At 28.3% G+C, this 18,866-nt stretch overlaps 1 protein-coding gene across 1 annotated transcript in view; it reads right to left on the reverse strand.

Moving 5' to 3' along the window:
* LOC111642250 (heat shock 70 kDa protein 4-like) overlaps window positions 1–18,464 on the reverse strand; it is a 44,938-nt gene extending 26,474 nt beyond the window's left edge. The window contains exon 1 of the mRNA XM_023388565.1: window positions 18,210–18,464. Coding sequence (XP_023244333.1) covers window positions 18,210–18,316 — 107 coding nt within the window. The 5' untranslated portion in view covers window positions 18,317–18,464. The remainder of the gene's footprint in view (window positions 1–18,209) is intronic.
* Window positions 18,465–18,866: the final 402 nt, after the last annotated feature.

The raw sequence follows: 18,866 nt of genomic DNA on the forward strand, positions 1-18,866 counted from the left end.
CATTTAAACTTAGCACTGTAGATAAATACTGTTCATATTTATCTAAGAACAGTATTATGTACAGTGCTAATTTTTATTTTAATGCAGTATTTTGAAATTTCACTTTATGGATCTATTCAAAAATCAATCTAAAATTCTCAAAAATCCCAAAAAACATAATAGAAATATGAAAATTAAGTATTGTGCAAAACATAGCAATGTCAAACATATCTTTCTAAATATAAGAGATTCTGGTAAAGAAAGAGTAAGAACTGTTATAAATTCTGACTGACTAGTGTTAATAGGCCATTAAAGCAGGTTTAAGATTTGTTCTTTGGAATACAGTCGACCCCCCTATAATTACGATTCCTATAAAACTACGAAAAAATTGTGACCGGTATCCGTAAGAAACAGTAAAAATTCCCTATAATTACCTCAAACATCATCGGGCAGCCGAACTACTTTCCCGCTGTCGGTAGCGCCACGCTACGGATTTCTATCGTCTGGACAGTATTATATAAATTATATATAAATTAGGTACTGTACATATAATTATATATAAATTATGTACTGTATATATAATTATATATTAACTTATTGTAACTTTGTTATAATTAAATATATAATTTCCGCCGTCTAGCGTGGCGCCACGCTACGGAGATTTTTACGCTAACTATCGTCTGTAGAGTATGTAAATTAGGTACCGTAAGTCTAATACAGTACTGTAATTTTATACATTTCTTGTGAAAGAAACATTTCTTATTCAACGGCGATTAAAATTATTTATATTAATGATGTCTCCGAAGTTCAAGGAACTATTCGCAGAAAAATAAGTTATTAGAAATCGGCCGCGGTTTGCTGAGCTGTTCCGCGACGAAAACAATGTTGAGCAATGGCGATGTCGAATGGTGACACTCGGTAAGTAATCCTACAATTTTTTATTTATAGCGTAGTTTATACGGATTATTTCCAAAAAAAATATACGTATTTTGGAAATGTTGAGTCGGATTAGTCTAGAATCGATTAATTTTATGGAAGAAAACCTTTCAATCAGCCGTAGTCCGTAAACTTGACACGTGTCGGGCTGTGATTGGAACGACTCGTAAGAAATCGGATTCCTAAAGAATGGAACGTATCTATATCTTATAGGGGGGTCGACTGTATTGGTAAGATACTGTGATGCTTCTCCCAGCACCAACATACAACATATACAGTAATACCTTGATTTTCGTTGACCTCAGTTATCGTCGGTTTTGGTTTTTGTTGATTTTTTCCATGAAAAATTTGTCTTGGTTTTCATTGGCATGCCTACGTGACCTTGCTGCTAATTTTGCAAAAACAAAGGGTGACCCACACGTTCTCATGCTCAGTGTGGAGTTTCTCATTGTGTGAGCATTACCCTGCACATATAGTCAAACAATTCCATTGCTTTCCTTTCCTTTTAGCTCCATCATGGGACCAAAGAAAATTTCCAGAGCCAGCAGCCCTTTGAAGAAGTAGGCCAGGAACATGATCAACTTGACATGACTTGAAGGAAATCGTCGAAAAATACTAGAGCAGCATTAAGATTGCTGAAATTAGCCGCATGTATGGAAAAATCGCCATCCACAATAAGTTCCATTGTGGCAAAAAAGAAAGCAATAAAGGAGGCTAATGTAGCAAAAGGCATGAATGTGCAAATGAAACAAATTGCAAACAACTGAAGACATCGAACAGTCATTATTAATTTGGATAAATAAAAAACAGTTCGATGGCAATTCTGTTTCAGAGATCAACATATTAGTCTTTTATATTCATTTCTTGTTGTTTTTAGTATTAAACACTGTACAGTGGGTGATCGGTTAATGAACATAATCCATTCCAAGACTTTGTTCACTATCTGAATTGTTCGTTAACCGATTATCGATTTACCATAGGTTTTTATGGGAATTTGATTAATTCATTCTGGAAACTCCAAAAAATAAAAAATATAAATAAGCATAGTAAGAAAGTATATATGTAATAATAAAAATACATATATACACAGTCTTGCATTTTTATTAAATGTTTTTTCTGTTTTGGGAGTTAAAGAATCTGTCCAATGTCGATTGCTTTTCTCTCTTCTTCAGGATTTTTTGGAAGTAATTAATAGCATTGTAATTAGAGATCTCCAAGCCTATTAACAATTATCATTCTGGTTTGGATGCCTGTTATTCTGATATCCTCCCACTTCCTCAAAAGATCTTTGATTGCTTCAGACTTCTTGATATATCAAGAACAATCTTTCATAGCTAAGATTGTGTTTACTGTACACCTGTTCAAGCCATACTGCCTAGTAACATCAGACATCTTGTGCCCACTTTCTACCTTGGCTTTATCTCTTACCTGGCTTCTACAGCGAGCACAGTTCTTGACACTCCTCTTTTTAGGCTCCATAATATTATCAGTTTCTTTTTTAAATGAAAAGTTCAGAAAAGCACTTACAAAAGTTCAGAGAACAGAAATCAATTAGTGCACAAAAAGTATTTAAATGCAAGGCTGGATGAAATTTGAAATTTGGTATTAAAACATTAACGAATATCCAATGGGACAAACTCTCGCCTTCCATAAATAAAAACAGACAAAACTTGAGTCCCACCCAACAGTCTCACGAAGACTGAAAAGTTATTTGTCAGAAAGGTAAACAAAAAGCTGGAATTACAAGGAAGAGTTTCAAAATTCAGAAAAATACTATCTAATTGGTATTCAGTTGAACATCTGTCTCCAGAGATCCAAAAAGTTTTGAATTGTCACCTGGAGACAAGCGAAGACCAATCGGTATTCACTATTTTATGTCGTTTCTTTTCTGTATGTTTTGTGAAGGGTTCGTTATCCAAACATAAAAATCTTTTGCAAAAGTGTTCGTTATCCAACTGTTCGTTAACGATCACCCACTGTACTTGTTATCTATAAAATTGTTTTTGGTATGTATTTTGGAGTGTCTAAAACGAATTAATTAGATTTACATTAATTCTTATGGAAATAATTGCCTCGGTTTTTGTTGGTTTCAGATTATTTCACCGATTGTTTTTGGAACTGAATTATAGCCTTTTCCCGATATCATTTAGTTAAAATTGCTGTATTGAAACACACATTATATTAAGTTTAGGATTTAAATACCAAATGTTCTACTGGGAAAATGTTAACTAGATGTTCTTTGGGATTGCCAGTATTAAATTTAAAACAAACACAAATTGATGTGTATAAAATAACTGCACTCATTAAATAGAATTTTAATTATTTTCTACAATGCAATACTCATTTTAATGAAATTAAAAATTACAATAAATTTGAAACTTTCATTGCAGATTTACAAATTACTTTCCACACACCGGTTAGAGGCTCAAGTAAATAGGTTTTATTTATTTATTATACTTTTATAAAGTCTAAAGTTGCTTTTCCCATGATTAGACAAAAAAAGTTTCATGTTTAAAATCCACAATTAATAACTACTTATTAAAATATTCATTAGTAATGCACAAGTATATCAAAAATAAAATGTACTTCATAAAAAAAAGTAAAAAAACACTGTGTGTGGCATTAATATTTTTTAAATTTTTGCTAGTGCTTTCACCGAACAAGAATTTAAAGACAGAACATAAATTTGTTGAAAGTACCAGCAAAAATAAACTTAACACTGCACTCAGTGTGTTCTTACTTCCTTTTTATGTGATATATGAAAAATTCTCAAAACACACATTTCATAATTTCATATTTCTGCTATGATTAAAAAAAAGTTTTCTACAGATTCCATTTCAACTAATCTTCTATGATAGTAGTAAAAAAATTATCACAAGTGCTTTAAAAATGTCAACCTCTTGGCTAGTAAGTGTTGCTGCTATTTGCTCATTTTCAATAATCATTTCATAACACTGAGGAGAATTGCCACAAAGATCTCTTAACAGCAGTTTGTGTTTGCAAACTCAAAATTTATTGTGAAATTAGAATGAATTATTGTAGAACAAAATTAACAATATATTTTTATACAAATAAAATTTTATATGATCACATATGATACTATTTATTCCTTACGATATAGGCCTATTTGACACCATCTTTTGGTGTTAGATTTATTTGTTTGATGAATTCATATATTCTTTTTGGGTCACACCAGAAATAGGTTCTAGGAGTACGAATTCATATATATTCTTTCCCTTGAGGAAGACTTTTCAAAATATTAAAAGTATCTGCATGTAATTAATTCATCAAACAAATAAATATAACACCAAAAGACAGTACTATTTATTCCATAATTACAATTTTTATGTAAAGTATAATGGTATAAAAATTACTGGCTCTGTCTTTCATTAAAAACAAATTCTTGACAGGTCGATTTAGAAATAAAATTAAATAATAATGACTAATGTGCAACAAGTCATGTTTAACCTTTTATAAATTATATTGAAATTCAGAATGATACATAAATCCTTTGTTATTTTGTTTCAAAGTTATTGAGTCATTCATGTCAAAACATACACAAGGAATAAATGTACTTTGATAGTATTCCCTAACAGACTCTGAAGACACTGTTTCCTACTTGTATCATCTCATCCCAATTAATCTTCCAGTGATTTGTTTGGGAAAATGAAATTGCTAACTTTGATTTAAAAATGATATGCATCAGGAATTGCAAATTTACCAGTAAATGATAAATTTTCAAGATGTTACTGGTAATATTTAAATTTTGATTCCAAATCAAAAAATTGGTGCACTAGGTCCAATTGAATTCCCTTCTATTTTCAAAAGTAAAAGTTTCATCGCACGAGAAAAAAGAGCATGCTGTAATTGTTTAATTGCTGTGATTAAAAAGGAGCCTGTGCATAAAAAGTGTTAAATTCAAATTTATTCCATTTTGTCAACTATAATTACTATTATATTCTAGGCATTACAGGTAAAGAAACTGCTAAACCATCCAGCATAATGCTATGACATACTTAAAAAAAATCATAAAGTAATGATTCAAAAAAATAGAAATGACATGTTATTTTAGTTTAAATCAGTAATGCCCAAACCACAACTCTTGGCACACATTGATGCAGCTGATTAACATATGTAAACACACCACTCACAAACAGTAGAAACAAGCTTAATTTTAGTATACATAATATACAAAATATTCATGGCCAGTTGAATGTAGAATTGATGGGATAAGGCAATGCAACACATGGGAGAGCAGTGCTTCTTGGAAGGGCTTTCTATGGAAAACTGGTCTCTCTTTCTAGACATTGCACATGAAGAAAACATAGAAAACTTGAATGCAGCTTTTAATCAGGAGTAAATCAGTAACCAACTACCAATGTTTGAGGGTTTAAACCATTCAGCATCTGATAGATATGTCATACCCAACTACAACTTACATGCAATTTGGCCTGCCAATAAAAAAGACTGAGTACCACTGGATTTAATAAAAACATTTGACACTTTTGTTTTATATTTTAATTAATGACACATGTACAGTGGTGGACAAAGCTTTAATTCCACATAAACAGATAACTTAAAATTATTGGTTTGATCATGCTTATATGCTTTAAAAAAGTAAATTAAATAGATTTATACAATAATGAAAGAATAGTGTTGGAATAGTTCTTCCAAAATGTAGAAAACCAGGTAATTTATGTTGACCAAACTTTATATACAACTAAAAAACAACTGCAAATAATAGATTAAAATCACAGACCACCCACTTTTTTGAATAATCTCAAAAATGCAGTCTGGCATACTCAATGTTTTGAGTATGGAAGTTGGTATAGCATGCCATGCTTTCTTCACTGCAACTTTAAGTCTTATTGAACTGTATTGTTTGCCATCAGCATATACAGTTCTTTAGAAGACACCCCAGATATTCTCAAATCAAGCTTAGATCTAGAGATTAAGGTGGATAATCCAATGGTTGGACTTCTTTTTGCTGAAGGCAATTTTTTGTGGTGCAAGATGAATGGACAGGTGCATTATCTTGCATAAAATAAAACTTTGTCTGCTAATTTTCATAAAGTAAAGTAATTTCAATTGGCTTTCGATACTGTTTTAAATCCATTCACCCATTTATGAATTCAATATGTGACTTTCACCTTGCAAGAAATGGCACACCACACCATAATGGAACCACCATCCACCTGTTGTTAAGATAAAATCATCTCTTCTTCGCACAAATCATGAAAATAATAGTTCATACTATTTGGACCATCCACGTATAACTTTTTTTATCTGAAAAAATAACCTATAGGCACATTCTGTATCCCAGGACATGCAATCTCATGCATAAGTCAATCTTGTAATTTTATGTGCTTTAGTTAGGAGAAAAATCAAAAAAGAGAATCTCCTAAATCATCCTGATGACTTTAACTCTGAACAGTATGGAGATGAAGTTTTAACTCTAATTGATTCACAATTTTTGATGCCAATGTCACACTGTTGCTTACAACCCTCAAAATTGCTTATCGTCTCTTGCATTAAACTTAGGTATTCCACTATTGTTTTTTGAGTTGCGTACAACTATATTAAAAAAATGATAACTACAACAGTGTTGCTGCTTTCTATTTGGATAGCTACAGCATGATAGTTTTGTGATTGTGGCCATAAAATATCAATTTGTCGTTGTTCTTTCTCTGCCAGTTTTCACCTTTTTCCATGTTTGACAGATGATTTTTTCTTTTAATACAAATATATGCTGACCTCTCTATACACATATAAATGTAAATAATTAAGGATGTGTATGAAAATTTGCAGTTATTTTCAGTTGTAAGGCATGTCCAAAGTGAAGGGAGACAAAACTTCAATTGCTGCAGATTTAAACTGAAATGTTATGATAAAATTATCACTTTTATGAAACAAATGTTATTTACTTTCTTTAGAAATTCAATTAGTTGCATTTAACACCCTTTTATGCTATTTCTCAAAGTTTTCTTTCAACTTTGTCCATCACAGCTTTTGCAAATTCCTTTGACATCTTATTGCTGATATTTTGCCAAACTTGTCAAAATTCTCTCAAATTTTTTGGTTGCAACCTTCATCTTCCATATTCTCTTTTGCAGAGTGCCCAAAATCTTTTGACACATCTTGTTTATGGGACGTTTTGAGCATTTTTCATCTTTTGTACAAAATTGATGTTTTCATCCTTTAATTAATTACTTAAGGTATCGGTGACTTTTCTTGCATAATGGACTGTTGCCATGTCAGGCCAGAAGAAATCATCCCTCTCGTAATATTGATTTATAAAAGGTGTAAGCCTACCTTGAATGCCTATGTAGGGTTTGTGATGGATCAATTCGACAATATATCTAAATATATTGTCGAATTGATCCATCACTTTCCAGATGAGATATCATTTGTAGAATTTAGATTGAGATTTGACCTTTTCATCATAGGTGACTGACTTCTTTTGAATCTTCTGCATGATAATACTTCTTGCATGGTACATCTGAAGGATTGAAGGAAACATACATTTCATCATCAATGATAAAGATTTTCTTCAAAGATTTTTTGTACACATTGACATCCTGACTTCACTTGCATTTCCTGACTGCCAGAGTACTTGGGTACACGTTCTACATGTGCCTCCATCTCCAGCTTCTTTGTTTTAATATAGGATATCATATACCTTGGGATTTTCAATTTCTGGGCTTTAGCTCTTACGGAAATTGATGGGTACTTATGAAACAAAGCTTTGTTTTCATTTTTTTTTTTGTCTTTAGTGTTTCCGAATACTCAATTTGAAGCTTGTAACAGTCACTTTCATTCTTGTTATAAAATTCAATCATGTGATAAATGCTTGTCCTTCTGACTTCTTCCAAAAGTGATGAACTGTTGCTTTTTGTCTGTAACATTTGTAATATGAAATTATGCATTTTGCTAGACTCCTTTTCAGCTTTGTACATTTTCATAGAGATGAAGCTTGTGATTGCACCTCCTGTGTATTGCACAACACCTTCATCTGCACGTGCAACAAGAATGCATGTGCAGATATTCTAAGATGAGATTTGATAGTCTCTCTTCATTTTGGATAGGCCTTATGGTTTTGTCAACATAAATTACTTGGTTTTGTACTTTTTGGAAAAACTATTTTTTCATTATTGTATAAACCTATTAATTTACTTTAAAACATGAACATGATTGAACAAATAATTTTAATTAAGTTAATTGTTTAGGTGGCATTTTGGCTTGTCTTTAATGTGAAAATGTATAAAAATTTTTTACTTAAAAAAAATCCAATTATCAGTATATTTACTAATGTAATTTTTAATGCTATTGGCAAACCAGTTTACTATCAGCAATCCTCAATAGGCAAACCAACACACTTTTTATAATTTAAAACAGACATTAAAAATATTAAAATTTCACCATCTTACATTCACACACACACAAATCAATTACTATCTACAAACTAAGATGGCAAACAACATTTTACCTGTTATTAGACCAGGGATGTCCAACCCGCGGCCCGCATGCGGACCAAGGCAAGTTCCAATGTGGCCCAATACAGGTGTAAACAAAACCGACAAATGTTTTAATTTTTTTATTTATTTATTTGTTTCAATAGCATAAACTCAAAAAAGTAGTTTCAGAAAGCCATAAACCTTTATTCATTTTTTTTAGTGGAAATGAAATATTTTCATGTACTTGGAGATGTGTGAATGAGGAAGGATTACTAAATAAAGCTGGAGTTGAGACTCAAAGAATTACAGACCCAAATTTGGTGAAAGCAGAGAAAGGACAAAAAATAAAAAGTTGTCAGAAAGATTAAATAGATCTTGTTAGGCAAATATTGAGTCTTAATTTTCCAATCTCTCACTTCTTTATCTTTTGTCCTTTCTCTTCTTTTTCTGTATTTGGCTCTATAATCCTTTGAGTCACAACTCCAGCTTTATTTAGTATTCCTTCCAGCATTGCAAGATTTGGCTACATTGCACCAAATGTGGCTACTTTTTTTAATTTGACGTAAAAAAATATCATTTGACGCTTTGGCTACTTTTTGGGCTACATATCATTTATAAATATATTGGTTGAATAAAAATGCACTTTAAAATGGTATTTTGTCGCTTATTATTAATCAGAAATTCAAATAAACCAGTTGTTCTCAACGTTTTTTGTTGATGTACCCCATTAGTTGTTTCTCAAGTAACCCTTACATTTTTGTATGTAAATTTTATAATTACTGCGTTAGATGTATACAGCCCTTATAACTGAGCGCCATAAGAAAACTCTTAACTAACTAACTAACTAGCTAGCTATAACTAAAAGCGAATTACTTATTTTATGTAAATAATAATATAACATTCTTTTGAACCAAATTAATAACAGTTATCAAATAACCAATATTTTCTGAAACAGCATAATATTCTTGTGCAGAGCTGCTGTAATAATAATGTCATGCTATTTTATCCTACAACACAAAATACATCCAATTTACTTTTGTATCATATTTTAATTTAAATAATTTTTAGTAGTAAGATCTCTTATAATGCTGAAGACTTCAGTATCAAGTTTTCATCATAAGAAAGCAGAAATATGCTGTTTGTCTGAACACACAACTACCATCATGAGTGCATCATATGACCTGCCTCACTAATGCTTGGTATCATTGTTGTTGCTACTGCTGCTATCTCCTCATCTAAACAGATTCATTTAGTTCTATATCTGTAATAGTAGCACCATTATGGTAAATGTTTATGGTTTATGATGAAGCATTTAGCAGATTAAGGTAGGTGGGCAAAAAACTAATTTATAATCTTTACTTCAACATGCAGTATTACAGGATTTGCAATTTATAAAGATAAAACTATTTATTGAAAACTTTAGTTTAATTATTTAAAATATCTTAAGACAGTTTCAATAGTAGTTTGTTAATAAGGCTACTATTAAAATTTCACTTAATAGCTTGATTTAACAAATCAAAATCAATTCTGAATATCAGATATTCAGTGACTGTCTTTCATGTTTGAAGTAATGTAGCTAAACAAGATCAAACATCAATTATTAATCAAAGAATTTATGCTGGAATCTATGGTTGTTCACAGTTCTGTTAACAAATCCAGCAATCACCAACCATCCTAGTTGTTATTGTAGAGAAGTTACATTTCATTGATTACTGAAAATCAATAGCATTCAATAAAAATAATGCCCATTAGGCATGTGAGGCATACACTTAAAACCCAGGAAGTAGAAAATAAAACAATTTTATAGTTGCAATTGTATCTCATACCTCTCTAGCTACTATTAGATAAGTCAAAACATAATGTAGAGAGGCTCCCAATCTTTGTTCTTGAAGGACCGCTTAATTAGCAACTACCTGGAAACAAAGAAAGCAATTCCATATGGAAAGAAATTGCATTTAATGAAAAGTAACTGCATGCATAGATTTGTGCAAATGGTTGCATTTCAGAGATAGATTTGTATAGAAGGAATCAAACACTTTGGAAGTGGGCACAAATCAGAGATGATCAAAAAAATTTACTGTATCTACACTTATACACTCTTATGTTTCTGATATGCATATCTGTAGTTATTTCAATTTAAAAATATATAATTACAGAAGTAAGCTTATGAACATGTTATACAGATCTGTATAATTCATCCTACATGAAACAAAATTACATTTCTTTATAAACAAGTAACAATGAAATGAATTTTAAATACAGCTCACAAATTAGATTTACCATTTAAGTTTATTCTTATCCTTTTAAATTTTAAAAAATAATCAAGCACTGTATCCTCACCATTTATCTGCAGTGGTGCCTAATCCAACCCAGGCCCACATACTCAATACATGACTTACGATAGAAACAGGCCTTGTTTTTTTGTACATTTAGAATATATATTATTTTTGGCCTGAACTTGAAAAGTTTGGTCACTTCTATCAAGTAACATGATCATCAATTATAAAATATATTAATTTTTAAAATCAATAGAGACTTGCAAGGTAAAGCAAATCCAGTCCAAATACATTTAAATATATGCATGATCTTTAAAATTCCACTTACAACTATTTTCTTTATAAAAGACTTTCTGGCATTTATTCTCTCTCTCTTATGGATTCAATTTAATTTCATTTGTATTATTAATAATGAGACACTATAAATTATCACAAAATAAAATAAACATTTGTATATTTAATATAATTTCCTTTTGCAAGCCAATCAATTTACAAATCATCTAATACAATTACAAAAATTTGTTTTTATAAATGATAATTTCAATATTTACAATCTGATATCCACTGATATGTAATCAATTTATACTTAGAATTATCAATAATTCAGTCATTTACTCATTATCCCTTCACAAGTATTACGATTACTTAATAAGGGTTACCAATATATTATGACTAAGAGCAGCCAGTTCCCGTTAAGAAGCAGGCATTATTCCAGAAGAGAAGAGACCCAACCAGCATGAATGAGAACATAGAAAACAATGGCCCAACCCGTACTGCTTTAAATAAACTACCGGGCTCAAAATAAAGCTCTAACCAAATTCCCACAGCAGCAGCAGACAGACATTACCATACAGTCATCAGGCCAACCTCATTATCCTAAACAAGTTAATTTATAATGGATGTCTCTCAAGAATCTGCTAAAACACATTTGTTACTAGATTGTTTATACTTTGTTAAAAAGGAAGGTTGTAATTGAACTATAGTTTTCCTTTATTTGAAGAAGTTTTAATAAATTCTTGTTTTAAAGCTTATTTTGCATTTATTTTAATGATTGAAAAAAAAGTATCTATAAAAGTATTTTATTTTATTGAAAAATTACATTACTTTCTAGGTGATTATAATCATCTTACAAGCAAAAAAACACCAATTATCTTATGGCATTTATATTTTTACAACTTTAATAATTCTGAATTAACATGGAAGGATCCATTTTGTAATTCTGGATTTATCTTCAAGATCACTGGCAACACTGAAGCATTTGTAACCAGACAATAACATTCAAACCAAATCACTCCCATTTTTTTCTTTAAATTACATTTTGACAACGTAATTTAGTTAATTCAGTCTCCTCATACAAAAATCTACTTAACAAAAAAAAAAAAAAAAAAAAAAAAAAAAAAAAAAAAAAAAAAAAAAAAAAAAAAAAAAAAAAAAAAAAAAAAAAAAAAAAAAAAAAAAAAAAAAAAAAAAAAAAAAAAAAAAAAAAAAAAAAAAAAAAAAAAAAAAAAAAAAAAAAAAAAAAAAAAAAAAAAAAAAAAAAAAAAAAAAAAAAAAAAAAAAAAAAAAAAAAAAAAAAAAAAAAAAAAAAAAAAAAAAAAAAAAAAAAAAAAAAAAAAAAAAAAAAAAAAAAAAAAAAAAAAAAAAAAAAAAAAAAAAAAAAAAAAAAAAAAAAAAAAAAAAAAAAAAAAAAAAAAAAAAAAAAAAAAAAAAAAAAAAAAAAAAAAAAAAAAAAAAAAAAAAAAAAAAAAAAAAAAAAAAAAAAAAAAAAAAAAAAAAAAAAAAAAAAAAAAAAAAAAAAAAAAAAAAAAAAAAAAAAAAAAAAAAAAAAAAAAAAAAAAAAAAAAAAAAAAAAAAAAAAAAAAAAAAAAAAAAAAAAAAAAAAAAAAAAAAAAAAAAAAAAAAAAAAAAAAAAAAAAAAAAAAAAAAAAAAAAAAAAAAAAAAAAAAAAAAAAAAAAAAAAAAAAAAAAAAAAAAAAAAAAAAAAAAAAAAAAAAAAAAAAAAAAAAAAAAAAAAAAAAAAAAAAAAAAAAAAAAAAAAAAAAAAAAAAAAAAAAAAAAAAAAAAAAAAAAAAAAAAAAAAAAAAAAAAAAAAAAAAAAAAAAAAAAAAAAAAAAAAAAAAAAAAAAAAAAAAAAAAAAAAAAAAAAAAAAAAAAAAAAAAAAAAAAAAAAAAAAAAAAAAAAAAAAAAAAAAAAAAAAAAAAAAAAAAAAAAAAAAAAAAAAAAAAAAAAAAAAAAAAAAAAAAAAAAAAAAAAAAAAAAAAAAAAAAAAAAAAAAAAAAAAAAAAAAAAAAAAAAAAAAAAAAAAAAAAAAAAAAAAAAAAAAAAAAAAAAAAAAAAAAAAAAAAAAAAAAAAAAAAAAAAAAAAAAAAAAAAAAAAAAAAAAAAAAAAAAAAAAAAAAAAAAAAAAAAAAAAAAAAAAAAAAAAAAAAAAAAAAAAAAAAAAAAAAAAAAAAAAAAAAAAAAAAAANTGTCTCGATAGCTATAAGGGTGCGGGAGATGTGGGCTTGAAAGTGGTTGAAAGTGGAAAATTTTCTATTTCAATTTTAAAAATTTTCAAATTCGAATTGGTTCAATTATAGAACGATTGTATACGTTCCAGAAAATTGATCAAATTGAAAATAGTTCGTTTGGACGTAAAAATTCTCTAATTAGTCTGGAAACGGGGGACCTAATTCTTGCATTCTGTGCTATAAGGATGTGGGAGATATGGGGTTGCAAGTGGTTGACTTCGAAGATGTGTAACAATGGAAGTGTTGAGTAACAAAGAAAGTGTTAATATAAAGTGGCATGCAAGATTTACAGGTGTTTTTTGCGGGAAATCGAACATATTTTTACTCATATAAAAATTCTCTAATTAGTCTGAAAACGGGTCATCTAATTCTTGCATTCTGTGAAAACGGGTAAGATTGGCTATAATGTAATAATCTTAATCTTCACTATCGTTACTTTTTGCCCAGCGAAGCGGGTCCTTGCAGTTAGATTCTAGATTACTTAGAAAAACAGTCTTTTATATATTACATACAAATAAAAACCGAGCAAAGCAGGTCCTTGCAGCTAGTTGCAAATAAAATCCAACTATTGGGGCACAACAGTCAAGTAACTATTATTTAACTGAAATTAATCACTTTCAGGCAATTAAGTGCAAGAAATTGAGCAATGGAAGTTTTGTTAACTCAAATGCTCCAATAAAGCATAGGAATTTGAATTTTATCAGCAGTGTTAGAGTTTAGTTTTAATATTACTGCAAATAAATTTGTAAATTTTGGAAAAGAAATACAATTCAGTTGTACATAATTAAAAACAATTTTTTCTGAAGTAAAAACAAAAACATCTAACAGTTTTGACTTTATCTATCAGACGATTGTACTAAACAGATCAAGCCAAATTTAATTTATGATTTTATTTGTTGAGTTGAGGGACAAATCATGAAATAATTAGTAAAATATCATGTTTGATCGCAACTGTACACCTATAAACTGTAATTTAATAACTGTATGAACTCAGCCATAATAATGCATTTAATGTTTTCCGGAAAAAAGTAATTTAAATGCAGTATACGGGATACTGCATTTAAAATTTTCCTAATTGAAATGTGCTACAAAAGGAAGTAAGTGTGCAAGATATATATAAACCCACCATTTTGTATTTGAAAATTTGTCATTTCAAAAAAACACGACTGATCAATTGTTGACCTAAAGTTTTTACTGTAAATTTATTCCAATATACAACAACATATTACTTTACTCATAGAAAATTCCATGTTTACTACTATATTCAATACAATAACATTTGCTTTACAGAATGAAGTCTTGTTATTAAAAAACACTTCATGTTACAAATAGCATATTAAAGGAAAAAATTTCAAACAACAACTAGTTTATTAGTTTATTCAAGAGAATAGTTAACATGGAATTACTTATTGAGTTTTGAATATATTGATTTTAATGCTGCATAATAAAAAATACAGGAATGATGTACTGCAGTCTCATAGAAGCTGAGAATTGAACTAAATGATCAACAAAACAATTTTTTTAATCTAGTAATAACATCTTGTAACTGATCCAGAAGATTAATGTCCAAACTTTTGTTTTGCGGATTAAGACAAAACATTTGTAGAACAGCTTGACTTAAAAAATACAACACAAGAATAGCTTATATCAAAATGAAAGACTTAATCTGAAGTGTTTCAAAAAGCAAAAGTAATATTTTGTATTTTATCATTAACAAAATTTATAGAAAATATTCAAAAAATTAAATATGGCAATATTACCATTTAAAATAAACTACCATTACAAAAACCAGCTTAAGTGGTAAAGTCATTTTAGCAAACATTTTCCTCCATATTAAATGGACATCTTCACGGTCTTCTGATTTTTGTGATGATAGTTCATTTAAAGTTAACCAGTATTTACTAGTCATTATCTGAAAATAATAAATATTAAATAATAATATAACATTCTTTTGAACCAAATTAATAACAGTTATCAAATAACCAATATTTTCTGAAACAGCATAATATTCTTGTGCAGAGCTGCTGTAATAATAATGTCATGCTATTTTATCCTACAACACAAAATACATCCAATTTACTTTTGTATCATATTTTAATTTAAATAATTTTTAGTAGTAAGATCTCTTATAATGCTGAAGACTTCAGTATCAAGTTTTCATCATAAGAAAGCAGAAATATGCTGTTTGTCTGAACACACAACTACCATCATGAGTGCATCATATGACCTGCCTCACTAATGCTTGGTATCATTGTTGTTGCTACTGCTGCTATCTCCTCATCTAAACAGATTCATTTAGTTCTATATCTGTAATAGTAGCACCATTATGGTAAATGTTTATGGTTTATGATGAAGCATTTAGCAGATTAAGGTAGGTGGGCAAAAAACTAATTTATAATCTTTACTTCAACATGCAGTATTACAGGATTTGCAATTTATAAAGATAAAACTATTTATTGAAAACTTTAGTTTAATTATTTAAAATATCTTAAGACAGTTTCAATAGTAGTTTGTTAATAAGGCTACTATTAAAATTTCACTTAATAGCTTGATTTAACAAATCAAAATCAATTCTGAATATCAGATATTCAGTGACTGTCTTTCATGTTTGAAGTAATGTAGCTAAACAAGATCAAACATCAATTATTAATCAAAGAATTTATGCTGGAATCTATGGTTGTTCACAGTTCTGTTAACAAATCCAGCAATCACCAACCATCCTAGTTGTTATTGTAGAGAAGTTACATTTCATTGATTACTGAAAATCAATAGCATTCAATAAAAATAATGCCCATTAGGCATGTGAGGCATACACTTAAAACCCAGGAAGTAGAAAATAAAACAATTTTATAGTTGCAATTGTATCTCATACCTCTCTAGCTACTATTAGATAAGTCAAAACATAATGTAGAGAGGCTCCCAATCTTTGTTCTTGAAGGACCGCTTAATTAGCAACTACCTGGAAACAAAGAAAGCAATTCCATATGGAAAGAAATTGCATTTAATGAAAAGTAACTGCATGCATAGATTTGTGCAAATGGTTGCATTTCAGAGATAGATTTGTATAGAAGGAATCAAACACTTTGGAAGTGGGCACAAATCAGAGATGATCAAAAAAATTTACTGTATCTACACTTATACACTCTTATGTTTCTGATATGCATATCTGTAGTTATTTCAATTTAAAAATATATAATTACAGAAGTAAGCTTATGAACATGTTATACAGATCTGTATAATTCATCCTACATGAAACAAAATTACATTTCTTTATAAACAAGTAACAATGAAATGAATTTTAAATACAGCTCACAAATTAGATTTACCATTTAAGTTTATTCTTATCCTTTTAAATTTTAAAAAATAATCAAGCACTGTATCCTCACCATTTATCTGCAGTGGTGCCTAATCCAACCCAGGCCCACATACTCAATACATGACTTACGATAGAAACAGGCCTTGTTTTTTTGTACATTTAGAATATATATTATTTTTGGCCTGAACTTGAAAAGTTTGGTCACTTCTATCAAGTAACATGATCATCAATTATAAAATATATTAATTTTTAAAATCAATAGAGACTTGCAAGGTAAAGCAAATCCAGTCCAAATACATTTAAATATATGCATGATCTTTAAAATTCCACTTACAACTATTTTCTTTATAAAAGACTTTCTGGCATTTATTCTCTCTCTCTTATGGATTCAATTTAATTTCATTTGTATTATTAATAATGAGACACTATAAATTATCACAAAATAAAATAAACATTTGTATATTTAATATAATTTCCTTTTGCAAGCCAATCAATTTACAAATCATCTAATACAATTACAAAAATTTGTTTTTATAAATGATAATTTCAATATTTACAATCTGATATCCACTGATATGTAATCAATTTATACTTAGAATTATCAATAATTCAGTCATTTACTCATTATCCCTTCACAAGTATTACGATTACTTAATAAGGGTTACCAATATATTATGACTAAGAGCAGCCAGTTCCCGTTAAGAAGCAGGCATTATTCCAGAAGAGAAGAGACCCAACCAGCATGAATGAGAACATAGAAAACAATGGCCCAACCCGTACTGCTTTAAATAAACTACCGGGCTCAAAATAAAGCTCTAACCAAATTCCCACAGCAGCAGCAGACAGACATTACCATACAGTCATCAGGCCAACCTCATTATCCTAAACAAGTTAATTTATAATGGATGTCTCTCAAGAATCTGCTAAAACACATTTGTTACTAGATTGTTTATACTTTGTTAAAAAGGAAGGTTGTAATTGAACTATAGTTTTCCTTTATTTGAAGAAGTTTTAATAAATTCTTGTTTTAAAGCTTATTTTGCATTTATTTTAATGATTGAAAAAAAAGTATCTATAAAAGTATTTTATTTTATTGAAAAATTACATTACTTTCTAGGTGATTATAATCATCTTACAAGCAAAAAAACACCAATTATCTTATGGCATTTATATTTTTACAACTTTAATAATTCTGAATTAACATGGAAGGATCCATTTTGTAATTCTGGATTTATCTTCAAGATCACTGGCAACACTGAAGCATTTGTAACCAGACAATAACATTCAAACCAAATCACTCCCATTTTTTTCTTTAAATTACATTTTGACAACGTAATTTAGTTAATTCAGTCTCCTCATACAAAAATCTACTTAACAAAAAAAAAAAAAAAAAAAAATGTTTTAGTGCCGTTTAGTTTACGCTTTCACTTCTGGAACAAAGTCGTTTCGCGTTCGTTTTCGAACAGAAGACGAATTTTTTCCTACTAATACGTCATCGCTGCCGTTTTATAGAATTTTTCTAGAATGAGGACTAGATAAAGAAAAGATTTGTCGAGCAAACGACGAAACAAGAAAGGGCATTTTACCATTTAGGAATGGCGAGAAATAGTTATACACCCACTCAGAACTTTTACATTCGGCCAGTCGTCTTTAATAAATCGTATGTTTGTAAGTGTGGCTGGAAACAAAGTCATAGCACCATTTTACCTATTAAGGTTTTAAAAAGGGTTAACTTACGGTGTAACTCTTTGACTATATTCATTTGCTATAGTCTCAATTCCGCCAGCTCTTGCTACTGCGATGAAACAATTTTCGTTGCCGAAATCTATACCGATAACTGACATCTTTCTTTCCCCGTTATCTTAATGTTAACGAAGAATTAAAAATGAATTAAATTCTTGTATGAAGTACTTATAACTCACTACTTCTTTCTAGAACCTTCTAGAATGCAGTTGCCGGTTGCTATAGTTACTGTCGAAAAGACACCTAACGGCGCTAAATGTAATCACGATTTATCGTTTGGTCTTTTTTCTAGAATGTATGGATATAAAAGTTAAAATTCTGTTGACGGTATATTAATTATTTTTATTTGTATTATTAATTTTTAAACGAATTAATTACTTATTGTTGTCTTAAAAAATATATATGTGTTAATTATGGGTCGTTAAAAAAAATATATATATAATAATTTAGTAAAAACTTCGAGAATCTTCGGATGTTGCTATGGTAACGGAATTGATGAAGAAAATATTATTATACAGTATAATAATTACGTAAAGTCGCTTTTATTTTAATTTTTGATGAAACATTAATAATTCTAATGATTAGAAGAATATTAATTCATTTAATGTAATAGAAAATATTACGCGATTGAATATTAATCTATTAAAATTT

Source organism: Centruroides sculpturatus, unplaced genomic scaffold (assembly GCF_000671375.1).
Source record: "Centruroides sculpturatus isolate CEXI.00-Female unplaced genomic scaffold, Cexi_2.0 scaffold130, whole genome shotgun sequence".
Classification (NCBI taxonomy): domain Eukaryota; kingdom Metazoa; phylum Arthropoda; class Arachnida; order Scorpiones; family Buthidae; genus Centruroides; species Centruroides sculpturatus.